The sequence below is a fragment of the Bos indicus x Bos taurus genome, chromosome X (genome assembly GCF_003369695.1).
Source record: "Bos indicus x Bos taurus breed Angus x Brahman F1 hybrid chromosome X, Bos_hybrid_MaternalHap_v2.0, whole genome shotgun sequence".
NCBI lineage: Eukaryota > Metazoa > Chordata > Mammalia > Artiodactyla > Bovidae > Bos > Bos indicus x Bos taurus.
This window is the reverse complement of record NC_040105.1, coordinates 15,348,419-15,376,142: the sequence shown is the minus strand read 5'-3', so window position 1 is coordinate 15,376,142 and position 27,724 is coordinate 15,348,419. Positions and strand designations below refer to the sequence as shown.

The window sequence follows — 27,724 nt, the reverse complement described above, 5'->3', positions numbered from 1 at the left end:
TCTTCCTTTCCAATTTGGATTCCTTTTGTTCCTTTTTCTCATCTGATTGCTGTGGGTAGGACTTCAAAACTATGTTGAATAAAAGTGGCAAGAGTGGCCATCCTTGCCTTGTTCCTTAACTTAGAGGAAATGCTTTCAGCTTTTCACCATTGGCATGATGTTAATTGTGGGTTTATCATGTATGACCTTTATTTAGTGGAGTTATGTTACCAATATGCCCACTTTCTGGATTTTTTTTAAATCATAAATGGATGTTGAGCTTTATCAGAAGATTTTTCTGCATCTGTTGGGGTGCTCATATGGTTTTTATGCTTATATTTGTTAATGTAGTGTGTCACATTGATTGATTTGTGGATACTGAAAAATCCTTCCATCCCTGGGATAAATCTCACTTGATCAGGGTGTATGAGCCTTTTAATGTATTGTTGGATTTGTGTTGTTAACATTTTGTTGAGGATTTTTGCATCTATGTTCGTCAGTGATGTTGGTCTGTAATTTTCTTTTTTGTGATAACTCTGTCTGGTTTTGGTATCGTGGTGACACTGGCCTCATAGAATGAGTTGAGAAGTGTTCCTTCTTCTGCAATTTTTTGGAATATTTTGAGAAGGATAGGTCTTAACTTTTCTCTAAATGTTTGGTGAATTCACCTGTGAAGTCATCTAGCCCTGGACTTTTTTATGGGGTGGGGGTGAGTTTTTGCAAAACTAATACAATTATGTAAAGTTTAAAAATAAAATAAAATTAAAAAAATAAATAAATAAAATAAAATTACTGGTTCAATTTCATTATTGGAAATTGGTCTGTTCATATTTTCTATTCCTTCCTGGTTCAGTCTTGGAGAGTGTACCTTTCTAAGGGTTTGTCCATGTGTCTTCTAGTTTGTTCATTTTATTGCCATATAGTTGTCTGTAGTAGTCTTTTGGTGGTTTAGTCGTTAAGTTGTGTCCGACTCCTGCAACCCTATGGACTGTAGCCCACCAGGCTCCTCTGTCCATGGGATTTTCCAGGCAAGAACACTGGAGTGGGTTGCCATTTCCTTCTCCAGGGGATCTTCCCAACCCAGGAATCAAACCTGGGTCTCCTGTATTGTAGGCAGATTCTTTACTGACTGAGCTACAAGGGAAGCCCTAGTAGTCTCTTATCCTTTTTATTTCTGTGGTGTCTATTTTATTTATTTATTTCAATTGGAGTATAACTGCTTTACAGTGTTGTGTTAGTTTCTGCTGAACAACAGTGTGAATGAGCTATATGTATACATATATCTCCTCCCTCTTGAGCCTCCCTTCCACCCTCTAGGTCATCACAGAGCATCAAACTGAGCTCCCTGTGGTACACAGCAGCTTCCCACTACTCATCTATTTTACACATGGTGGTGTATATGCTGCCCTCTCAATTCATCTTATGTCCACAAATCCATTCTCTCTGTCTGTATTCCTGTCCTGCAGATAGTTCATCAGTACCATTTTTCTAGAGTCCATATATATGCGTTAACATACAATTTTTGTTTTACTCTTTTTGACTTACTCACTCGGTATCACAGACTCTGGGTTCATCCACATCTCTACAAATGGCCCAGGTTTGTTCCTTTTTAGGGGTAATATTCCATTGTATATATGGACCATATCTTCATCCATTTATCTGTCAGTGAACACTTAGGTTGCTTCTATGTCCTGGCTATTGCAAATAGTGTTGCAGTGAACATTGGGGAACATGTGTCTTTTCGAATTATAGTTTTCTCAGGGTATATGCCCAGTAGTGGGAATTCTGGGTCATATGGTAGTTTTGTTTTTAGTTTTTTAAGGCGCCTCCATACTGCTCTCCAGAGTGGTTGTATCAATTTATATTCCTACCAACAATGCAAGCGGGTTCCCTTTTCTCCACATGCTCTCCAGCAATTGTTTGTACAATTTTTGATGATGGCCATTCTGACCAGTGTGAGGTGATACCTCATTGTAGCTTTGATTTGCATTTCTCTAATAAAAAGCCATGTTGAGCATCTTTTCATGTGTTTATTAGCCATCTGTAGGTCTTCTTTGGAGAAATGGCTATTTAAGTCTTTCACCTGTGTTTTGATTGGGTTGTTTGTTGTTTTGATATTGAGCTGCATGAGCTGCTTATATATTTTGGAGATAATATTTTGGATAATATTTTGGAGACATATTTTGTCAGTTGCTTTGTTTGCAAATATTTTCTGCCATTCTGAGGGTTGTTTTTTCATCTTATGTAGAGTTTCCTTTGCTGTGCAAAAGCTCTTAAGTTTAATTAGGTTCCATTTATTTATTTTTGTTTTTGTTTTTATTTTCATTACTCTAGGAGGTGGGTCAAAAAGGATCTTGCTGCAATTTATGTCAAAGAGTGTTTTGCCTATGTTTTCCTCTTAGAGTTTTATAGTGTCTGGCCTTACATTTTGTTCTTTAATCCATTTTGAGTTTATTTTTGTGTATTATGTTAGGAAGTGTTCTAATTTCATTCTTTTACATGTAGCTGTCTAGTTTTCCCAGCACTACTTATAGAAGAGGCTTTCTTTTCTCCACTGTGTATTCTTGCCTCCTTTGTCAAAGGTAAGGTGACCATAGGTGCATGAGTTTATCTCTGAGCTTTCTGTCCTGTTTCATTGATGTATATTTCTGTTTTTTTGCCAGCACCATACTGTCTTGATGACTCTAGCTTTGTGGTACCATCTAAAGTCAGGGAGCTTGATTCCTCCAGCTCCATTTTCCTTTCTCAAGATTCCTTTGGCTCTTTGGGATCTTTTGTGTTTCCAAACAGATTGTAAAAATATTTTGTTATAGTTCTGTGAAAAATGCCATTGGTGATTTGAAAGGGATTGCATTGACTTTGTAGGTTGCTTTGGGTAGTATAGTCATTTCACAATATGGATTCTTTCAATCCTAGAACATGGTATATCTCTCCATCTGTTTGTATCATCTTTGATTTCTTTCATCAGTGTCTTATAGTTTTTCTGGATACAGGGCTTTTGTGTCCTTAGGTAGGTTTATTCCTAGGTATTTTATTCTTTTTGTTGCAATGGTGAATGAGATTGTTTCCTTAATTTCTCTTTCTGATTTTTCATTGTTAGTATATAGGAATAGAAGAGATTTTGGTGTTTTAATTCTGTATCCTGTGAGTTTACTAAATTCATTGATTAGTTTTAGTAGTTTTCTGGTGGCATTTTTAGGATTTTCAGTATCATGTCATCTGCAAACAGTGACAGCTTTACTTCTTTTCCAGTCTGGATTCCTTTTCTTTTTCTTCTCTGATTGCCATGACCAAGACTTCCAAAACTATGTTGAAAAATAGTGGCAAGACTGGGCACCCTGAATAAATTTCAAAAATCCTGCATTTGTATTCTCCTCCCCTCATGATTGCTTTATTTTTGTTGCAAGGCTTATGGAATCTAAATTCTGCAATCAGAGATTGAACCTGTGCCCCATGCATAGGAAGCATAGAGTTCTAACCACTGGATTGCCAGGGAATTCCCACAATTACTATTTTTAATATCATATTTTTATGTAGTTATTTTGTGTATTCCTTAACAGTTTATTGTGGATATAGATGATTTTACAATACTTTTGTCTTTAACCTCCCTACTAGTTTTTTGGGGATGATTTTCTACCCTTACTGTATATTTGCCTTTACTGGTGAGCTTTCTTGTTTTGTAATTTTCTTGTTTCTACTTGGGGCCTTTTCTCTTTTTGCCTAGAGAAGTTCCTTTAACATTTGTTGTAAATCTGGTTTGGTGGTGCTGAACTCTTTTTGCTTGCCTGTAAAGCATTTGATTTCTCTGTGAAATCTGAAGGAGAGCCTTGCTGGGTAGAGTTGTCTTGGTTGTAGGCTTTTCTGTTTCATCACTTTAAATATACTGTGCCATTCTGTTCTGGCCCGCAGATTTTATAATGAAAAATCAGCTGATAGCCTTATGGGAGTTCCCTTGAATGTTACTTGTTGCTTTTCCTTTGATGTTTCTCATATTCTCTCTTTATCCTTAATTTTTGTCATTTTAATTATAGTGTGTCTTGGCGTGTTCCTTTTTGGGTTCTTCTCTATGGGACTCTGTGCTTCCTAGACTTAGGTGACTGTTTTCTTTCCCAGGTTAGGCAAGTTTTCAGCTATTAGATTTTCGGATATGTTCTCAGCCTGTTTCTCTCTTTCTTCTCCTTCTAGGACCTGTATAATGGGATTTTTAGTATGCTTGATGTTGTCCCAGAGGTCTCTTAAACTGTCCTCTTTTCATTTTTTTTTTTTTTTTCTGTTCACTGGTAATGATTTCTACCACTGTCTTCCAGCTCATCGATCCAGTCCTTGATATCATTTAGTCTACTATTGATTCCTCCTAAAGTATATTTTTTTCATTTCAGTTACTGTTCTTCATCTCTGTTTCATCAGTCTTTATATTTTCTAACTATTTGTTAAAAACTTCTAACTTGTTTTGTGCATCCATTCTTCTCCCAAGTTCTTTTATCATCTTTACGATCATTACTCTGACCTCCTTCTAAGGTAGAATGTCTGTCTCCTCTTCACTTAGTTCTTCTGGGGTTTTATCTTATTCCTTCATCTGGAACATGTTCCTCTGCTACCTCATTTTTATCTAAGTTGCTGTTGGTATTTTTACATATGTAGCAGGTTAGTTATGTTTCTCAGCCTTGGAGGAATGGCCCTCTGTAGGACAAGTCCCATGCGTCCCTGAAGCACATTCCCCTCTTGTCACCCAAGCTATATGCTCTAGGGATTCCCTCTAAGATGGCTGTGTGGGTCCTTCTTTTGTGGTGGGCTGATGATGTGGGTGGTCTGGTAGGCCCCTAGTCCAACTGGTTGTCAGGCCCTGCCTTGTATGGATGCTACTGGCTGCTGGGACTTGTTTATGAATGTCTGACTACAGAACTCCAGGGGGCCCTGGGGCTAGTACCAGCTCACTGGTGGGTGGAGTCAGGATACAGAAGACTCAGGGGCTATTGTCCTCTCTAGTGGTGGGTGAAGGCAGTTCTTGGGATTAGTGCTAGACTACTGGCAGGTGGAGCCTGGTCCTGGAGCCTGGCTGCAGGGCCCAGGGATCCAGAGCTTGTATCAGATCACTGATGGAGGCATAGTTGTGGTGGAGGCATAGTTCCTAACACAGTTGAGTATGAAGTTTGGGGTGTCCCAAAACTTGTATTGTCCTGCTAGTGGGCAGGGCATGTCCAAGGATTGGGTCTGATGTACTTTTGGCTGGCTGGGTCTACAAGCTGTGGGACTGTAGTTTTCTGGCATCTGGTATCTGCCCACTGGTGGGTGGAGCTGAGTCTTGGCCCTCTGGTGGGCAAGGCCATGCCTAGAGGTGTGTCTAGAGGGGGCTATGAACTCATGATCATGTGAGCTCAGACAGTAAAGAATCCGCTTGCAATGTAGGAGACCTGGGTTCAATCCCTAGGTCGTGAAGATCCCCTGGAGAAGGGAATGGCAACCCACTCCAGCATTCTTGCCTGGAGAATCCCCATGGACAGAGGAGCCAGGCGGGTTACAGTCCATAGGGTCACAGAGTCAGACATGACTGAGTGACTAAGCACACATGAGCACACGAAGTCTTTAGGCAGCCTATGTGCTGATGGGTGGGGCTGTGTCCCCATCCAGTTAGTTGTTTGACCTGAGATGCCCCAAAACAGGTGCCTACAGGCCACTGGGTAAGGCCACGGCTTGGTGCTACTGAGCTAATGGCACCTGCCAGCACTGACTTCCATGGGGTAGAATAAGTTCCTAAATATGGCTGCTGCCAGTGTCTATGTCCCCAGGATGAGCCACAGCTGCCCCCACCTCTCAGGGAGGCTCTTCAAGACCAGCAGATGCTTCTGGCCCTGGCTCCTATGAAATTACTGCTTTTGCCCTGGATCTTGGTGTGCATGAGGTTTTTGTGTGTGCGTCTTTTAAGAGTGGTTAAACCCTGCTGGCCTTCAAAGCCAAATACTCTGGGGGCTTGTCTTCCCAGAGCATTGCAGGACCTCTGGGCTAGGGAGCCTGATGTGGGACTCAGATCTCCCCTGTGGGAAAAACTCTGCAATGTAAGTATTCTCCAGTTTGTGGGTCACTCACTTTGAGGACTTAATTATATCACAAATCCACTCCTACCCATCTTGTTGTGGTTCCTTTTTTTTTTTTATGTCTCTAGTTGTTAAAGATCTTTTCTGATAGGTTTTGGTCTTTTTCATAGATGGTTGTTCTGCGGATGGCTGTGGTTTTGGTGTGCTGTGAGAGGAGGTGAGCTCAGGGTTTTTCTACTCTGCCATCTTGGTCAGAATTTTCTCTCACTGTTCTTGTATGTTTGCTTCTCCAGGAGGACTTCAGTATCAGTGGATCTAACTCCCTTTTTATAAAAGCTTATGAGTAATTTTGGGGGGGATTGTGTTAAATTTCTAAGTTAACTTAGAACTGACTTGTTTATAGTGCTGAATCATTCTGTACAAGAACAAGGGATGTCCTTCCATTTGAGAAAGGCTAATTTTGTGTCTTTTAGGAATGCTTTCAAGCTTTTCCAATATAGGTTTTACACATTTGTGAAAAATTAATTTCTAAGTAACCTTTGTTATTGCTGTAAATGGAATTTTCTATAGCACTAGGTCATCTAATTGTCTCTCATTTGTATACATGAAGGGTATTGATTTTTGTGTTTATGTCCTGCTACTGTACTGAATTCTTTTATTGTTTAAATTAGTTTTATCATTTATTCTCTCCAATCTTCCTGGTGCAGCATCACATCACCTGCAACTAGACCTAGGTTTACTTCTTCTTTACCAATTCTTATACCTGTAATTGATCTATTTTGTCTAACTGCATGGATTAATCCCTCTAATATAATGCCAGTTAGTACCAGATAGTGAGTATCCTTCCTTTGTTCCTGATTTTAGTAGAAATGCCTCTGATGTTTCCCTATTAAGTAAGATATTGGCTTTAGGACTAAGGCAGAGATATTTTATCCTGTTAATGAAGTACCACTCACTTCCTATTTTCTCAAGTTTTCATAAAGAATAGGTCTTGTATTTTATTAAAGGCCTTTCCATCATCTATGGAAGTAATCATATGGATTTTTCCTCCTTAGATCTATTAACACAGTATATGATACTAATAGATTTCCTAATACTGAACCAACCTTCCATTCCTGGAATAAATCCCATTTAGTCATGGTATATTAATTTCTTAATATGATAGTGTATTCTGTTTGCTCAAAGTTAATTTACTTTTTAAATGTATTTTATTTATTTTAGCTTTGCACTGGGTCTTCATTGCTGCGTGTGGGCTTTCTCTAGTTGTGGCAAGCAGGGGCTACTCTTTCTTGAGGTGCACAGGCTTCTCACTGGGGTGGCTTCTCCTGTTGCAGAGCATGGGCCCTAGGGCACGCAGGCTTCAGTAGCTGTGGCACGTGAGCTTATTAATTGTGGCACATAGGCTTGGCTGCTCCACGGCATGTGAAATCTACCCAGACTAGGGATCGAACCTGTGTCCCCTGCATTGTCAGGCAGATTCTTATCCACTGTATCACTAGGGAAGTCCTAATTTAGTAGTTTTGCATCAATAATCATGAATTGATATTGGTCTGTCCTTCCTGGCTTTTACTCTCCCTCCTTCCCACCTTCCCTCCCATCTGTATCAGGTTTAAGTATCAAACCTTCAGCAAAAGTTCATAAAAGAAATGGTGAAGTTCTTCATTTTCAATGTGCTGAAACAACTTATAGAGCATTGGTATTATCTGGACTTTGAAGGTTTAGTTGAATTCCCCTGGGAAACCGTCTGGACCTGAGATCACCTCCTTTGCCATCCTTGCTAAAGGAGAATTTCCACGTGGACTTTAGTTAGGAGATACCCCTTGAATTTTTGGCTTACAGAGCTGGGATTTAAACCTAGTTAGACCCATGTCTTATCACTGTGTCACTGATAACCTCAGGGACTTGACTGCCTAATTGTAATAATGATGATGTCTAATACATATTAAGTGCTTATTATGCTTCAGGTACTGTTTACATGTATTAATACATTCAATCCTTATTTCAGACTTATGAGGTACTAGCTCTTATTCTCCCTGAGACACTGAAATGATTATCTTGTTCAGGGTCACACAGCTCGTAAATAGCAGAGCTGGTCTTCAATTCCAGGCAGCTGGCTTCACAGTCCATGTCTTTAGTGACCAAGGTACAGTATAACAGTTTGTAGAACTGTGGATGATTGTATACCAGAATCTCAGTATGAATGCTTTTTTAAAGGAAAAAATGATTTAACTAAAGTCTTGTAAATGAAAGAAGAGTTGCCATTTATGATGATGTATGTCTAGCAATTTGGCTACAAATTTCCTATCCCTACACCAACAGCCTTTTCTCTTTTAGCAGTGTACGGCCTTTGTAAGCATAATGTACAGAACTGTGTTCTATTGTGAGTCAGCTCCAGGTCTGAGGGATTCAACTTGAATGGAAAATCTTCCAATGACCATGGTGATCCAAACTCAATCAAACAAGTCAAACAGTTAAAGTTTTCCCATATTACTTAGATATACTAAATAGTATCATTGAGATGGGTAAATTTTCTGCTTTATATAAGTATGACCTCTTATTAATGTCTATTGGGAAAATGAAGTACCCTCATTGCTATTCATTAGTCTAAGCTTTTTCCTATACTCTTACTTTGGAATTTAGACATTATTAAAAATTATGCAGATGAAGACAAAGGGTAATATTTTTATGTCATTTCTGTAAATGCTTAACATCTTCTCTCCCACCTCCCCCCGCCAAAAAAACCAACTTAATGAGCCACAAAACATGTTATAATGAATGGGAAAAATATTTTTAGCATTTTTATGCAGAAAATGCCTCATTAAAAGCAAATGCTTCAGCAAGCAGATTTGAGCTTAATAGGAACTTTTGTCAAGTAGGGGCTTTTATGACAAATCACTAGCATGTGTAACTGTTCTATATAAAGACCTGGAAAGCCCTCAGAGGCTCTTACCTTCCTTTCTGGTCCCTGAACCGCATTGCAGCAGTGTGGCACTTAGCAGACATTTGATGAGCCTGAAGGATGTGAAGCCTACTATCTAGCCACAGGTAGGAAAAATGTCTGTCTACTGTTAAATATTACTCATTGTTTTACCTGGATATATCATGAGAGTCATTCAGATGAAATCTGTTCTCATCTGGGTGTCTGGCATCATGTGACCCAAATATTTTGATTCTAATTTGCATGTTATAAAACCCAGAAGGGTACAGGGTTTATAATCATACATACAACCTTAATTTCAAATAAAAACCTCAACCTCTCCCTACACTATTATAACTTCTTTAGACTTAGGCATGACACTGGCATGACAAGGGCGCAGGAGTCCACCCACTCAGGCAGGCTACGTGGGCTGATTTGGTCACAGAAATAGCAGTCCCTCACCTCAGTGATGGCAGAAAGTGCTCACCTGTTCCTGCTTAGGCCTCAGAAGACACACCTGGGGTAATGGTGTTTCAGGTATTCTGAGCTGGTCTCAGCTTCATCATGTCTGATCCATACCTGGGGGCTTGAGCCGAGTTACAGCCACACCCACCCAGGCAAGGCTGACATCACCAGTGGTGGTGATATCACTCTAGTAGCTGGTTACTCAGAACACCCTTCTTTGTAGAATGGGGGAAGCATGAAATTATGACATGATTCATCTTTAAACACTAATTTTTCACATCACGTAAGTTCTTTCTCAGTTCACCCTGCCAAGACAGCCACGCTATCACCTGGCTGGTAACAATAGTAGTGCTTGCAGCAATTAACATTTACTGAGGTCCTGCTCTACGCCTGGCATTGTGCTAAGATCTTTGTATGCCTTATCTCATTTAACCCTCAAACTCTATAAGCTAGCTACTATTAATATCCCCATATTACAGATGAGGGAGCTTAGGACAAAGAAGGTAAATAACCAGCCCTAAATCTTTCAGATTTAGAATTGCAGAAGAATTAGGATTTGAAGGACTTTCCCCCCTGATTTTATTTTTATTAAATTATACTTTAGAATATCATGTTAGTTTCAGGTATACAACAAAACTATGCAATAAATCCTGTTTATCTTTTTTATATATAGCACTGTATGTGTCTTAATCCCATACTCCTAATTTCTCTTACTTTAGAGTCCTTAACTGTTACTGCTCTACAGCATTGTGCAGCCAATTAACTGAAAAAAAAAATCTGTATCCCCACTCTATTCCAAAGAAAGAGGCATTCCTTTCAAAAACAAAAGGGGAAAAATTCAGTTGTCAAATGCCCATAACTAGCTCTTTCAGGCAGCCCAGTCTCCTTTGGTAGGAGAAGGGACACTGACTCCCAAGACCCACTCAGACTTCCCACTAAGCAGGCACAGGGTGGCCACTTGGCCACCAAGCTCACCGTTAAGAAGTGCCGGTCCTTGGCTTCGCGCCTCCTCTGGCTGTGAGCCGGGGGGTAGGCGGGCAGTGGAGGAGCTGCTACTGAGATGGGTGCAGCAGCTCTCTGCTCCCGACGATCGCTCCGGCTCCGGTGTTCTGGGGGCAGAAAAATCAATAATATAGAAACACACTTGGCATTTTCAATTTCTCTTTCTCCCTTGGGAGGATGAGCAAAAGGCTGGAAAAAAGTGAGTTTTTGCTAATCTAGCTCATTTGTATACCAAATAAGATTTTCAGAATGGTTCTGAACTAAACTTTTACTTCATAGTAATATGAAATTGAATGCCTACATTCAGTGGGTCCGTCTCAAGACGGATCACTCTGCGTTTGATATTTCTCAGTACAACTTGTTTCAAAACAACATGAGCAAGAAAAAAAAATCTAGAATAGTGGTGCAAGATCTGCTGACCTGAGTCCTGGAGTAGACCATAGGCACAGACACGCCAGAGCCTCCCAGGGCGTGGTAAGGACAGATGCTCACAGATATCCAGTGGGTGATGGAGCCAGCTCACATTGGCTCAGGGGCACAGATAGTTAGGCGTTCAGGAATTTTGCAAGCCAGCTTGTAAATTGTCAGTAACTTGAAATAGGCTACGGTGGGAATATTTATATCACAGAAATTGGTGAGTCCTACACATTAGGGCCTCATTTATTTATTTCTTTATTACATTTTTGGGGCTTCCCTTGTAGCTCAGTTGGTAAAGAATCTGTCTGCAGTGCAGGAGACCCAGGTTCAATCCCTGGGTTGGGAAGATCCCCTGGGGAAGGAAATAGCAACCCACTCCAGTATCCTTGCCTGGAAAATCCCATGGACAGAGGAGCCTGGTGGGCTGCAGTCCATGGGGGTCAAAGAGTCAGGCAGGACTGAGCAACTAATGCTTACTTACTTACATTTTTTTTTTAAAGAGACTGTGGCTGGCACACCATTACACCCGTCTAAGCCCTGTCACCCACAACACCCAGATGGTTTTCAAATTCTGGGTTCCTAGAGGAAGCAAAGGGATCCCAGTGATGACAACTGTCTGATTTAGGAATAAAGCTACTTTGGGGAAAAAAACCAAGAAATTTCCATGTGTGGGGTGAAGTGATCCTAACTGTATAATAAGAATCACAGGGACACCAGGAGCACAGTTTAGCTTTCTGGGTATCTCAGTGAGCCTACCCAACATACCCTGCCCAACAAACTGGCCACAACAAAGGCTGCACTACCTGCCAAAACCCAGCCCACACTCACACCCAGGGCCTCAAGTCTCATGACCCCCACCCAATATGACGGGGTACAAATTTGTGCAGCAGGTGTCCTAAATTGCCTCCTGTTGTTTAAAACTGCCATCACTCAGCACATCTACAATAATAATTGTAATGCCCAGTGCTTGTTGGGCAATGGGCATGCATCAGAGATGCTTTGCAAAAGCTTGTAGGTGCATTATCTTGACTATTGCACGAAGCAGGCACTGATAGTGTCCCTCTTGTGCAGACACCTACATGGATCAGGGAGGCTAAGTCATTGCTGAGCTGTCACTGGTACACACTTGGCCCCAGGGCCCTGCTCGTGACCACTCCTTGACCTGTAAGCTCTAGAAAATGTAAACACACCTTGCCCATCAGAGCAAGACTGCTGGGATTTGACAGTATTTGTTATAATTACATTTTATCACATTCTAATTCTTAACACACCTTGCCCATCAGAGCAAGACTGCTGGGATTTGACAGTATTTGTTATAATTACATTTTATCACATTCTAATTCTTTGGACACTGATAATATAGAATATTTGGCTACTCATAAGACAGTATTCTTTCCCCCATATTGTTGTTTAGTTGCTCAGTCGTGTCCGACTCTTTGCTACCCCATGGACTGTAGCCTGCCAAGCTCCTCTGTCCATGGGATTTCCCAGGCAAGAACACTGGAGTGAGGTGCCATTTCCTTCTCCAGGGGATCTTCCTGACCCAGGGGTCGAACCTGCGTCTCTTGCACTGGCAGGCAGACTCTACCACCAAGCCACCAGGGAAGCCCTTTACCCATATTAGGAAACAGCCAACTACACTGACCCTCTCAGGTGGCGTCAGGTGTCTGTTCTCTACAGGCCCTGTAGTGCCCAGGGCCCATTTCATCTCTGTCATTGTAGTGATAAAAGTCAGGATCTCTCTGTATGTCTGCCTCTGTATAGAAGTCTGCTCCTGGACAACAGAGATTATAGTCAGCTTTCCATCACTGTGCCCTGCTGTGCCTGTGATACAGTGGATTTTCAGTAAATGTGGAGTGACTGAAAGGAAGAACAAATTAATGCTTTCATGAAGGTCTGCTTTTGTAATCATAGAATGTACTCTAAAGCCCTGTCTTTCCATGGGCTGGGTACTGAGTCAGTGGCCTCACTGTACCCTTCTCTTAGGCCCTTCTCTGGGTCTTGTTGCCCGTTGACACTGGCCTCCCTAATGCTGCCTCTTCTTTGCTGTATTCAGTGTGCTGCACTCTAAACCAGTACCTGAGCACTCTCGAACCTTCTGATTTCTGTCCATGTCTGATTGGCTTGTCTGTGGGCCTCCCTGCCTCAACTGCCAACTTTGTCTGCCAGAAAATGTGGCAGAATTACTCATCTTCCTTTGCTTGGGGTTCTTGAGACAAATGTTGACTCCCATTCACAACCAGAGAAAAGTCCTCAACCCCATGTAGGTGCTCTTTGCTGAACTGCCTCCAAAGCCATTGCTCATCAGGAAGACTTCTATAAAAAGTATTTATTATATATAGTAGATTTACAATATTGTGCTAGTTTCAGGCATACAGCTTCAGATTCCTTTCTGTTATAAGATACTGAATATAGTTCCCTGTGCTATACAGGTAAATCCTTGATGTTAGTCTATTTTATATATAGTGCTGGGTATCTGTTAATCCCATACTCTTAATTTATCCATCCCCCTTTGGTAACCACAAGTTTGTTTTCTATGTCTATGAGTCTATTTCTGTTTGGTAAATAAGTGGATTTTTTTTTTTTTAGATTCCACATGTAAGTGATAACATATATCTCTCTTTCTCTGACTTAGTATGATAATCTCTAGGTCCATCCATGTTGGTGCAATATTTCATTCTTTTTTCATTGCTGGGTAATATTCCATTGTATATATTCCACATCTCCTTTATCCATTCATCTATTGATGAGCTCTTATGCTGTTTCCATGTCTTGGCTACTGTGAACAGTGCTGCTATGAGCATAGCAGTACAAGTATCTTTTTGAATTATAGTTTTCTCCAGGTATATATGTCCAGGAGTGGGATTTCTGGATCATATGGTAACTCTATTTTTAGTTTTTTAAGGAACCTTCATACTGTTCTCCATAGTGGCTGCACCACTTTACATCCACACCAACGGATAGAAGGGTACTCCTTCTCCACACCTTCTCCAGCATTTATTATTTGTAGACTTTTTCATGATGGCTATTCTGACTGGTGTGAGGTGATACCTTGTTGTAGTTTTGATTTGCATTTCTCTAATAATTAGCCATGTTGACCATCTGTTCACATGCCTGTTGGCCATCTGTATGTCTTCTTTGGAAACACATCTATTTATTGAGTTTTTTTACATTAAGTTGTATGAGATGTTTGTATATTTTGGGAACTAAGCCCTTGTTGGCCTCATTATTTGCAAATATTTTTCCCAGTCTGTAGGTTGTCTTTTGTTTATGGTTTATTTGTTTATGACTGTCTTTTTGTTTATGTCTTTGCTATGAGAAAATCTATAAACCTCACTAGGTCCTATTTATTTATGTTTGTTTTTATTTCTTTTACCTTGGGAGACTGATCTAAGAAAACACTGCCATTTATGTCTGAGAATGTTTTGCCTGTGTTCTTTTCTAGGACTTTTATGGTGTTATTGTTTAAGTATTTAAGCCATTTTATATTTATTGTTGTGTATGGTGTGAAGGAGTGTTCTAACTTCATTGATTTACATGAGGCTGTCCAGCTTTTCCAGCTCCACTTGCTGACAAGACTGTCTTTTCTCTAGTGCATATTCTTACCTCCTTTGTTGAAGGTTAATGACTGTAGGCATGTGGGTTTATTCCTGGGCTGTCTATTCCGTTCTTCTGATCTATCTGTTTTTTCTCTTCTGTTCTTTTGATCTGTTTTTGTGACAGTACCAAGCTGTTTTATTGCTGTAGCTTTGTAATATTGTCTGAAGTCTGGGAGGGTTATGCCTCCAGCTTTGTTCTTAAGGCAATTCTTGGTCTTTTGTAGTTCCATATAAATTTTAGGATTATATGTTCTAGCCTGTGAAAAATGTCATGGATAATTTGATAAAGATCACATAAAATCTGTAGATAGCTTTGGGTAGTATGACTGTTTTTAACAATATTAATTCTTCCAGAACAAGTACATGGGAGACCTTTCCATGTCTTGGTATCACCTTCAGTTTCCTGTATCAGTGTTTTATAGTTCTTACATATAAGTCTTTTACCTCAGTGGTTAGGTTTTTTCCCTAGGTATTTAATTTTTTTTACACAATATTAAATACACAATAAATGTTTTACTTTCTCTTATATTTCATTGCTAGTGTAAAGAAGTGCAACAGATTTCTGTATATTGATCTTGTACCCTGCTACCTTGCTGAATTCATTTATTCTAATAGTTTTTATATGGAGTCTTTAGGGTTTTCTATATAGAGTATCATATCATCTGTGTACAATGACAATTTTATCTCTTCCCTTTCAGTTTGGATACCTTTTATTTCATTTTCTCATCTAATTGCTGTGGCTCGGACTTCCAATACTATGGTGAATAGAAGTGATGAGAGCTGGCTTCCATGTTGGTGTTGCAGAATTCAGTGGGAAGGCTTTCAGCCTTTTGCCACTGAGTATTGTACTAGCTCTGGATTTGTTGTAAATGGATGTTATTCAGCATTACGTTGTTATACTCATTTTCATGTGAGTTTTTATCATGAATGGTATTAAATTTTATCAAATGCTTTTTCTAACTTTATTGAGATGCTCATGTTGTTTTTGTCTTTTTTTTATGGCATATGGTGTATCACTTTGATTGATGTGTGTATGTTGAACCATCCTTGGAATGAATCCAAATTGATCATGATGTATGATCCTTTTTATATGTTGTTGGATTGATTTGCTAACATTTTGGTGGGGATTTTTGCATCTGTTGATACATGTATCAGAGATATTGAGCTGTAATTGTCTTTTTTTGTAGTGCCTTTGATTTTGATATCAGGATGATGTTGGCTTCATAAAATGATTTGGGGAGTGTTCCCCTCTCTTTAGTCTTTTGGAAGAGTTTGAAAAGGATAGGTATGAGTCTATTTTACTTCTAGTAATCAGTGTATTTTGGAGAAGGCAATGGCACCCCACTCCAGTACTCTTGCCTGGAAAATCCATGGATGGAGGAGCCTGGTAGGCTACAGTCCATGGGGTCGCTACGAGTTGGACACAACTGAGCGACTTCACTTTCACTTTTCACTTTCATGCATTGGAGAAGGAAATGGCAACCCACTCCAGTGTTCCTGCCTGGAGAATCCCAGGGATGGGGGAGCCTTGTGGGCTGCCATCTATGGGGTCGCACAGAGTCGGACACGACTGAAGCAACTTAGCAACAGCAGCAGCAATCAGTGTATTTAAATTATCTGTTGCTTGTTGATTGAGTTTTGGCAGGCTGTATGTTTCTAGAAATTTGTCAGTTTCTTCTACGTTGTCCATTTTGTTGGCATATTACTGTTCATAGTATTTTTCTTATTTTTTAATATGTCTGCAATATTGGTAATTATTTTTCTTTCATTTCTTATTTTGTGTAATTGGGTCCTCTCTCTCAGGTGAGCCTGGTTAGCCATTCATTGATTTTGCTTACTCTTTCAAAAAAAACAGCTCTTGGTTTTATTGATTTTTTATTTTTAATCTATATTTTATTTCCTCTCTGATCTTTATTATTTCCTTCCTTCTGCTGACTTTTAAATGTTCTTTTTGTAATTCTTTTAGGTGGAAGGTCAGGTTGTTTATTGGAGATTTTTCTTATTTCTTGAGGAAGGCCTGTATTGCTATGAACTTCTCTCAGGTCAGGACGGCTTTTTCTGGATCCCAAAGATTTTGGATGGTTGTGTTTTTATTGTCCTTCATCTTGAGGTATTTTTAAATTTCCTCTTTAATTTCATTGTTGGCCAATTGGTTTTTAGTAGCATGTTGTTTAGTATCCATGTGATCATTTTTTCCTCATTTTTCTTTCTGTGACGGATTTCTAGTTTCATGCCATTCTGGTAAGAGAAGATGCTTGAGATAATTTCCATCCTTTTATATTTGTTCAGACTTTATTTTATATCCTAGTGTGTGGTCTGTCCTAGAGAATGTTCCATGTGTGCTTGAAAAGAGTGTGTATTCTGGTTTCCTTGGATGTAGTGTCCTGTAGATATTAATCCATTTAACTATTCTAAAGTGTCATTTAGATGTATCTATTGCTTTACCTATGTTCTGTCTGGAAGGTCTGTCCATTGATAAAAATCTATTAATGTATCCCCATCAGTTGCTCCTTTTATGTTTGTTAGTATTTGTTTTATGTATTTAGGAGGTTTAGTATTGTGTGGATATATGTTAATGAGGACAATATTTTCTTCTGTTGATCCCTGTATCATTAATATAGTGTCCTTTTTTGTCTTTATTCATGGCCTTTGTTTTAAAGTCTGTTTTGTCTGATATGAATATCACTACCCTTACTTTCTTGACATTTCTATTTGCATGAGGTATCTTTTGCCATCCCCTCACTTTCAATCTATGTATTTCTTTCACCCTAAAGTGGGTCTCTTGTAGGCAGCATATTGTAGGTTCTTGTTTTATTATCCAGTATGTCATTCTGTGTCTTTTTATCAGAGCATTTAGTCTATTGACATTTAAAGTAATTATTGATAGTATGTATTTATTGCCATTTTAAACCTTGTTTTCCAGTTGATTTTGTATGTCTTCCCTTTTTTGTTTTTCCTTTTGTAGTTTGATGGTTTTCTTTAGCATTGTGCTTGAGTTCTTTTCTTTTTAGTTTTTGTGAGACCACTGTATGCTTCTGATTTGTGGTTACCCTGGTTTTCAAGTGTGTTAAACTGTAACTCTAGCTATTTGTTTTAGACTGATAGTCATGTGAGCTCAGTTCAGTTCAGTTCAGTCGCTCAGTCGTGTCCGACTCTTTGCGACCCCATGAATCGCAGCACGCCAGGCCTCCTTGTCCATCACCAACTCCCGGAGTCCACTCAGACTCATGTCCATCGAGTCAGTGATGCCATCCAGCCATTTCATCCTCTGTCATCCCGTTCTCCTCCTGCCCCCAATCCCTCTCAGCATCAGAGTCTTTTCCAATGAGTCAACTCTTCACATGAGGTGGCCAAAGTACTGGAGTTTCAGCTTCAGCATCATTCCTTCCAAAGAACACCCAGGACTGATCTCCTTTAGAATGGACTGGTTGGATCTCCTTGCAGTCCAAGGGACTCTCAAGAGTCTTCTCCAACACCACAGTTCAAAGGCATCAATTCTTCAGCGCTCAGCCTTCTTCACAGTCCAACCCTCACATCCATACATGACCACAGGAAAAACCATAGCCTTGACTAGACAGACCTTTGTTGGCAGAGTAATGTCTCTGCTTTTCAATATGCTATCTAGGTTGGTCATAACTTCTCACATTCTAAAAAATCTACATTTTCTTACTCTCCCATAGTTTGTGATTTTGATATCCTACTTTATATCTTCATGTTTATCCTTTTTCTGTCCCTTATAGTTTTAATTGCTTTCACAATTTTAATTGTTTTTTTAATGCATGTATTGGCTTATCTAAGTGATTGTCAATCCTTTCATATATTTACCTTTCCTGTTGTAAATTTCCCTTTCCTATAGATTCTTGCTATTTTTCTACTCAGAGAAGACCTTTCAATATTTCTTTTAGGATAAGGTTTAGTATTGCTGTATTCTTTTTTAAGCCTTTATTTTATATTGGAATATAGTTGATTAACAATGTTCTGATAGTTTCATGTGTACAGCAAAGTGATTCAGTTATACATGTAGCTATTCTTTTAAAAATTCTTTTCCCATTAGGTTGTTACATAATATTGAGCAGTTTCCTGTGCTATATAGTAAGTCCTTGTTGGTTGTCCATTTCAAATATAGCAGTGTGTACATGTTAGTCCCAAACTCCCTAACTATCCTTTACCCACACCCCTCCCCAGTAACCGTAAGTTCATTCTCTAAGTCTGTGAGTTGGTTTTTGTTTTGTAAAGAAGTTCATTTGTATCACTGTTTCTTAGATTTTGCATATAAGTGATATCATAGCAATATTTCACTTTCTCTGCCTTACTTCATTCAGTATGACACCCTCTAGGTCCATCCATGCTGCTGCAAATGGCATTATTTCTTTCTCTTTTGTATGTACCACAGCTTCTTTATCCATTCCTCTGTCAATGGAGATTTAGGTTTCTTCCGTGTCTTGGCTATTGTGAACAGTACTGCTATGAACACTGGGGTGCATGGATCTTTTCAGATCATGTTGTTCTCCAAGTATATGCCCAGGAGTGGGATTTCAGGATTATACAGTAGCTCTACTTCTGGTTTTTAAAGGAACTTCCATACTGTTCTCCATAGTGGCTGCACCAATTTACATTCTCACCAACAGTGCAGGAGGGCTTCCTTCTCTTCACACCCTCTCCAGCATTTACTGTTTGTGGATTTTTTGATAATGGCCATTCTGGCTGGTGTGAGGTGATATTTGACTGTAATTTTGATTTACATTTCTCTAGTCATTATCAATGTTGAACATATTTTCATGAGTATTGCTCTATTCTTTTAGTTTTTGCTTGTCTGAGAAGTTCTTTCTATTTTCTTCTATTCTAAATGATAATCTTGCTGGGTAGAGTATTGTACTTTGCAAGTTTCCCGTTTAAGAGCTTTGGATATATGTTGCCACTCCCTTCTGGCCTGCAGAGTTTCTGTAGAGGAATCAGCTAATAGCCTTTTTATATTCCCTTGTAAATGACTCTGTTTTTCTGTTGCTACATTTAGAATCCCTCTTTATCTTTCACTTTTGCCATTTCAATTATATATCTTGGTGTGGATCTGTTTGGGTTCATCTCATTTGGGACCCTCTGTGATTCCTGTACCTAGATATCTGTTTCCTTCTGTAGGTTTGAGAAGTTTTCAGCCACAAGTTCTTCAACTACATTTTGATCCCCTTTTTTCTTTCTTCTTCTGGAATCCCTTTCATGTGGAGGTTGGCATACTTTACATTATCTCGTAGGTCTCACATGTCGCTTTCATTTTTTCTTTCATTTGTCTTTCTGTCTACTGATTGGGTGCCTTGTGTTAACTTCCAGATGACTTATTTGTTCTGTTATGTAGACTTGGTCTGCTGTTTATTGGCTTTAGCTTGGTTTTTATCTCAGCAGTTGAGTTGTCTAATTTTGGTTTCCTTATGGTTTCTAGTTCCTTGTTACAGTGATCTGCCTTTTTATCAATAGTCTTTCTGAGGATCTTTAGCATTTTTATCACTTCCTTTTTGAACGTTGGGTCTGGTAGACTGGCGAGGTCTGTTTCTCTCAGGGAATTTCTCTCAGTCTTTTTAAGTGGGAATAGTTCCTCTGCATTTTCATTTTACTTATATTTCTCTTACTCCATGAATTTAGGAGGAACAGTTATCTACTGTGATCTTGAAGTGCTGTTTTCCTATAGGAGTGTTCTGGTACAGACTATGTGAGTCCAGTAGTTTTGATGTGAGGGCTGTGTTTGGTATGGATGCCTGCCGCATCTTTCCTCAGCATGTGCTGGCCGTTATCCTCCCTTGATGAAGGGTGTGTTTGGTGCTGTGCTGTCCAGAGCTTGCACTGTAATGTTGGGTGGGGCCCCCTCTTTGTTCTGTAGTTGCCACAGCTCTGTTGGAGGCAGGGCCTGCCCCCCAGTTGTTGGAATAGAAACCCTGAGATCTGGTTCTCAGCTGTAGTGTGAGGTAGGTAAGACCAGAGCACTCAGCTGTGTGCCAGGACACGTGACTCTGTGACGTATCCTGCCAGCCAGTGTGCACGTCTACAAAATCAGCTGCTGCTGGTGCCACCCCAAGACCCATCTTGGCTGTGAGAACACTGATAATTGGCTCGGGTGGCAGCCTTGCCTTTGCTGTGTGCACGTTCACAAAGCGTGAGCTCCTAATGCCCACTGAAGCAGTGCCCCATGGTGGGAGCACTGATAATTGGTTCCGATGTCAGCCCTGGTGTGTGTGTGTGCTCCCAAAGTCTGGTGTGGCTGGAGCCATGCACCTCTGTGAGCACACTGAGATTGAGGTGTCTATGGTGGACCTACACTCAGCCCTGCCTGTGTTGACTGGGGCTCCTTTGGTGGCCCTGTGCCCCGTCCTGTGTGTGCCTCTACTTATAGCCCAGACCACACTCCAGGCTCTTCTGGATATCTCTGCGTAGCCAAACCAAGTCCTCTCGCCGTGTCTGTCCGCTGAAGCCTGAGTTTCCACACCTAGCACTGTGCAGACCCGCAGGTGCGCCTCCCTGGCTGGGCAGTAACATGGCAGCTTAGTGCCCGTCCCTGTCTATCTTGCTTGGCAGCAAGGTAGCACGGGCACACTCCTCTCTTGGAAATTCTAGACCCCTGAAGCTCCCTTGTCCTGGCAGACCTCCCAGCTAGTGAAAGAGGTTCCTGGGGTGTGGCAACCAGTTCTCTTTCACAGCTCTCTCCCAGGGGTGCAGGTCCCTCTCCCTTAGTGCTACCCAAGTATATGGGGTTCTTTGGTTGGTTGAGCTCTTTTGACGGCTTTTAGCTGGTACGTTGTGAGAATTATTCCAGATGCAGCTGGAATTTTCCTGTATTTGTGGAGGGAGGTGGGCTCCAGGTCCCACTCTGCCGCCTTGCTCTCCCTTCCAGGAAGGTTTTTGAGATAAATCTGCCATGTTAAAGTGTCTGCCTCTAGTGCCACCCTCGTTTTTCTCTACCAGGAGAAAGTCGGCTTTTCTAGATGGGCGGTGGGAGGAAAAGCTTCTACATTCTTAAAATTGTAATGAGAGTAAAAGATAGGTGTCGCTGATTGGGAAAAGGTAGAAGGAAGGGCGGAGTCTGGAGGGAGATATCAACTCAGTTTCCCATTGGGCTTCTCCCCGCTTGCTCTTTCTAAAGCTCATCTCGTTCATGTGCCCCAGGCCTGCAGGAGGCAGGCAGATTAATGGCTCCCTAATACTTCTTTCTGGTGGTGGTGTGGGAGACCATTTATCAACTAGAGCCTGAAACTGCAGTAGACTCTTGGTCCTCATTCCCTTAGACCAATGAAATGTAGACCCCAGCCCCGAAACTTGAAAGAAAAGGAAATATAAAATGTAAATCTCTCTTTATAGCCTCATAATAATCTCTCTGTCACTGTCTTACAAATGTAAACATTGGCATCACTTCAAGCCATTATTGGCTCTGAGCATAAAGAACTGCTAAGAAAAAAAAATGGGAAAAAAGAAGAATCAGAGGCTTAATAACTTGAACTCCATTAAGGCATTGCTTCCTCTGAGGAGCCTTCTCTGAAGCTCCATGGCCTGGTTAGTGCCTTTGCTCTGAGCTCCCGTGGCCCTGTGTTGAAATGACCTGGTTACTTGCCCTTCTCCCTTACTAGATCAGGAATTCTTTGTGTGCCAAGAACCATATGCTATTGCTCTCTGCATCCCAGGTTTAGCACAATGCCTGGACCCTCAGTTGACTTTGTTGAGGGGGGTTGCTGCAGAGTGGATCTTAAAGGCAGCCGGTTTCTCAGTTCTGATCTCAGGATACTCCAACTGTCTAAATAGAGCACCTACAGGGAAGCTCATTTGTGAGCAAGAGCTTGTCGGATAGGTCAGTATTAGTCATGGCCACCAGATGGCGAAAGTGGTATTCTGACAAATGCACTAGTAAGCTTCTGTTTCTTGGACAAGGTTTAAAAAAAAAGTCACTTTCTAATTTCAATTCTACACTGCATGTTTTTAATTCTATGATGCCTATAATTCCTGTTTATGGCTCTCTGCAGTGCTATTAAAACTACTACACCCAAGATTTGCTATGGAGACAACCACGAAGCAAGCCTGTGTGTGGAGGGCAAGACGCAGCTCCTCTGTCTTTCCTAGAAACCCCAGGAGGCCCCATATTCCTCTCTCAGCCCCCCAGGAGGAAGTTCTGAGAAAATTGATACTGGCACTTGCTGTTCCTTAGTTCTGCCATTAAGTCTAAACCTGACAACACAGTGAAATGTGGTAGCTTATGAGCAGCTTAGCGTTATCTGGTTGAATCTGGAAAAATCTAATCAGAGATGACTTATGAATAAAAATAAAGGGATAAAAATAATTATCTCTAAAGGGCTAACATTATTGAAGCTCTCTACTGATGGGATCCGGAGAAGATGATAGCACCCCACTCCAGTACTCTTGCCTGGAAAATCCATGGACGGAGGAGCCTGGTGGGCTGCAGTCCATGGGGTCGCTAGGAGTTGGACACGACTGAGCGACTTCCCTTTCACTTTTCACTTTCATGCATTGTAGAAGGAAATGGCAACCCACTCCAGTGTTCTTGCCTGGAAAATCCATGGACGGAGGAGCCTGGTGGGCTGCAGTCCATGGGGTCGCTAGGAGTTGGACACGACTGAGCGACTTCCCTTTCACTTTTCACTTTCATGCATTGTAGAAGGAAATGGCAACCCACTCCAGTGTTCTTGCCTGGAGAATCCCAGGGACGGGGGAGCCTGGTGGGCTGCCGTCTATGGGGTCGCACAGAGTCAGACACGACTGAAGCGCACTTAGCAGCAGCAGCAGCAATGACGGGATCAGAAAAGTATTTAGTGAGAATGATCAGATTCCTTGGTCATCATTCTCTACCCCTAGTGCTCAAGCAGTTTTCTGCAGAATTTGATTCAGGTACACAAACATTCATTGAGGACCTACTATGAGTGAGAACTTATTATGTCAGGGTTATGGTAAATGCTTTGAATAAAAAAGAAAATCTATGGTAATTCCCCAGTGGTACAGCGGTTGGGACTCAGCACTCTCACTGCTGAGGGCCGGGGTTCAGTCCCTGGTTGGGAAACTAGGATCCCACAAGGCACTCAGTGCAGTCGGTCAAAAAAATTTTTTTTTTCTATCTTCCTCATCCTTGACTTGTTCACGGATTGATGGTAGGAGACAGGCCGGTAAGTGGTTGGTGATGATATACGCTTTTAAGTGGCACGATGGGAGGATGCACAGGCTATTATGGGAAGAGGGCCTAATCCAGGCCACCGAGGAACAGGAAGGGTGTTGTTAAGGAAGCTTTCTGGAGGGTGGCTGGCACTAAAAAATCAGTAAAGAACTTTTCAGCCAACTATCAAATCCAAGTGAATAGTAAGAATGCCAGAGGTAGGTCGAGGGGATATGGACGGTCAGTCTTCATGATAAGGCTGATAGTATCAGCTACTAATAACCAAGGAGAATTGTCAGAAAGAATTGTATTAGGGATATTAGGACATGAGCTCTTTTGTTACAGGTGAAAAAGACAAGGAATGGGGGAAAGGGAGAAGTCATGTACATGAGGAAGAAAAAAGCTGAAAACATTTGCCATTTTATTTCTCCATCTTGACAGTAACATGAAAGCCTTTTATGTGAATGTTAACACTCTCACCAAATACCATTCCTTAAAGGAGCATAGGGTATCTGGAACAAAGACACCTGACTGTACAGGCCCCATATATCTCCACAGCAAAAATCTAAAGACCAAAAAAGCTGGCATACCCAATTCTGACACCAAAGGAGAGGACTCTGGAAGGATGATGCCAGGTTTTAATTTCCTTGTCCTAAGTAGAGTGGCTTTACGGCAGTAAAAATGCAGGCAGTGGAAGAAGAGGCTGCATGCCTATCTCCGACTTTCACAGGACTATGAGAGGGCTGAAAATATTTACTTCCCTAGGACAGTGTATGATGTGGAGGAAAATAAGTCTGGCTGGGGGTCTGGAGGCTCGGGTCTGGGCCTGGCACTGTACCTAACCTGTTGCGTGTGACCCTCACAGGTGTCTTGGCCTCTCTAGGCCTCCATGTGCTCCAATGTAGAATGGATCACATCACTGCTTCTCCACAGGAGCAGAAGCCTCCACCCCCACCCTGGGAAGCTTCTGGTTCATAGAGGACCAGGCTGGAGCCAAGGATGGGAGCCCTCCTACAATGCGGAATCAGTGCCCCAGGTTCCACAGCTACCACTCCAGAACTTCTTTTCATGGAAAAGCCTAGAACGTATTTCTGAGTCAAACCTAATTCTCTTGTAATTGTAATCCAGAGGTGTTTTATTTTTTGGTTCATGTTTAATACGTGCTGAATGCACCAGTTTCTATGGCTGTTTCCTCTTGCCACTTTCATGTCTCTGTACTTTTTGATCAGAATGACTCCTGTCTCTACTTATTCTGAACCTACTTTCGATAGGCGTAAACATCTGACTCCATGACGTCTTTTAGTGCTGCCATGTTTGGCCATTTATATGCTGCAAGTAGTATTATTATAAACCATTTTCCTTTTAAATTCTCTTTATTGCTATATTCAGGCCATAATGCTATTATTAGTTATATCCATAGGCAGGTTATACTAACCAAGAATTTCATTTCAGGGTAGAAAAGGGAGCATTTCAAAGTACTGGCTCTAATGAGGGGAGGTGTTGGGACCAAAGGGACACAGAACAAGCCTTTGTGGGGACGAGCTCCAAGTTCTCTCCCCCAAAAGCCCCCAAGCCCGAGATCAGTCACCTCTGCGCAGGGCTTGCAGGCTCTGCCGGGCCTGGCGGTGCAGCTCCTCCACACAGGGCGGCCTGGTGGCCGGGAGGAAGATGTTTCTCTGCTGGTGCCACGGTGCACGGTAGTAAACGCTCAGCTTGCTCTCGACGTCCAGGTTGGAGACAGCTGCAAGATCAAGAGGGAAACAGGGCATTAGACAGGAGCAGCTTTCAGCTGTGCATTGCGCTGTCCCCGGGGTGGAAAGGGGAACAGGAGTGGGGCCTGGGCACAGTGGAAATCCAGTCCGCTGCATTGACCAGAGGAGTTCGAGAAAGGTTTCAAGTTGCCAGTACAGACAGGGACAACCTTTGCCCCCCAAAGCAAGGGATGAGAGACCCTGGCTCTTTGAGCCAGGCCTCAGAGTGGGGTGAGGTCCTGCTTTGTAGGAAGGCAGAGAAGTACCAGAGGAAGGCCTCAGAATTATATAGTTCTGCACAGCTGCTCCTGATGCCTACCTGATCAGTGCCTTTGTCTTACTTCCTATCTCCCGAACCTTACCACTGAGCCATATATTATCCACTGTACTATCTGCCCATCATTCAAAGCACTGCTCAGCTTCCTTAGTTTTGCCTAAGAGCACAAGAACTAAAGAACTTATTAAATAACCTATTACAAGGGTGATGCGTGTTAGGAAGGGAATGTACACATAGTGTTGGAGAGGAGGCGGGGCATGACAACACCTTTGGAATCCCTGCAGAACTCCTGAGCACCGTGCGAGCATCAGGATTGGTAGGATATATACCTCTGTGGTGGGAGTGATTTAGTCATTAAGTCGTGTCCAACTCTTGCGATCCCATGGACTGTAGCCTGCCAGGCTCCTCTGTCCATGGGATTCTCCAGGTAAGAATACTGCAGTGGGTTGCCATATCCTTCTCCAAGGATCTTCCCAACCAAGGAATCAAACCCAGGTCTCCTGCATTGCAGGCAGATTCTTTACAGACTGAGCTGTAAACTGAGGGTAAGCTCTCAGAGCTGGGCGGGGGGCAGGGTAGAAGGTTACCGTTTAAGAGTTGCTAGGTGGTGTAGTGGTCAGGACTTTGGTTCCCAGTTCAGGGGTCATGGGTTTGATTCCTGGTCGGGGAGTGGGGGAGTGGGGGAGTGGGGAAGCCAGGTCCATACCATATTAGTGCATAGTGGATATGTGGATTCTTTCTTTGTTGGATAGTGCAACAGTGATGATGTAAGTGTAACTTACAGGTACCTGGGGGTACTTATTTTAATTCTTGATTTGGCTGTGCTGGGTCTTATTTAGGGCTTCCCTCAGAGCTCAGTCGGTAAAGAATCTGCCTGCAATGCAGTAGAGACAGGTTTGATTCCCGGGTCAGAAAGATCCCCTGGAGAAGGGAATGGCAACCCACTGCAGAATTCTTGCCTAGAGAATCCCATGGACAGAGGAGCCTGGCAGGCTACAGTCCATGGGGTCATAAGAGTTGGACATGACTTAGTGGGTCTTATTTACAGCATGTGATCTCTTAGTAGCAGGATATGTGGATCTCATTCCCTTACCAGGGATTGAACCTTGGCACCCTGAATTGGGAGCTCAGAGTCTTAGCCACTGGACCACCAGGGAATTCCCCTTTTTACATGCTTCATCCTGGGAGAAGGACTAGCTGCAGAGAGAGCACTGGTGGCTTGGAGACTCAGGCTCCAGTGGTTTTCTACTAAGAGAGGCCAGTACTACCCCCAGGTTGGGGGCCAGAGAGACTCAGCGCGGGATTCTATTTACTCCTGATTCTTATATTTCCCAACAGTTACTAAACCCAAGCCTCCACCTGTCCTTAGAGATGAACCTCACCTTCCCACGAGACAGGTGGACACCAACTTCAGATAAACCCAGTGACCATAACCTTGTGGGCGATACATCACTATCTGTCAAGGTCTAGACAATCCCATGACCTTCAGAGTTCCCAGGGGATAGACAGTAGGTTCAGCCTAAAAAGACGTCACACTGCCCTGTGGACAATTCTTTCAGCACTTTGGTTCTCTGGTCTCTGTCTGCAGTGCTGTTTGTACTTCTGGAATATGACTATCACTTCACATCCCCCTCCCCCAGTCAACCTTCCTTTAGGCCAATGTCTCTCAATGTTGCTTGGGGAACAGACAGCAGCTTGGAAGCCAGAGCTGGCTTCCAACCCCAGATCTTCCAGGCGCAAGCTGTGGGCCTCTGCACATGTCATCAGGTGAAACTCCTTCTTTCTTTCTCCCTCTTGCTCCATCCCTTCCTCCCCAGGGCCTTGCCTGCACACTGGCAGTGTGCGGTAGGGAGAAGCCCGATGCCAAAGCCTGATGTCCACGGTCTGTCCCTGCCAGGCAGCCTTTTCATTCCTGCGGAATGAACCACAGTCATTCCGCGCTGTGGACACAGCATCCACCATGGACGCCCTCAGCGTCAGAACTTGTCAGGAAGCCTAGACTTTTTTTTTAACACCGACAGAATAGGGAAAACCTGGCTGTGTATTTATTTATGCACTACATGAATCCAGAATGATTTTTTTCCCCTATAAAAACTTATCTAACTTCTAAAATAAAACGGAGCTTCACATTAGGAGTACTGTTTACTTA

At 41.9% G+C, this 27,724-nt stretch overlaps 1 protein-coding gene across 5 annotated transcripts in view; it reads right to left on the bottom strand.

Moving 5' to 3' along the window:
- NHS (NHS actin remodeling regulator) overlaps positions 1–27,724 on the bottom strand; it is a 345,836-nt gene that overhangs the window by 39,222 nt on the left and 278,890 nt on the right. For all 5 annotated transcript variants that reach the window (XM_027533111.1, XM_027533107.1, XM_027533108.1 and 2 more), the window contains exons 2-3: positions 25,136–25,288; positions 10,369–10,502 (exon numbers count right to left, since the gene is read on the bottom strand). In XM_027533111.1, the coding sequence (XP_027388912.1) occupies positions 10,369–10,502; positions 25,136–25,288 (287 nt within the window). The remainder of the gene's footprint in view (positions 1–10,368; positions 10,503–25,135; positions 25,289–27,724) is intronic.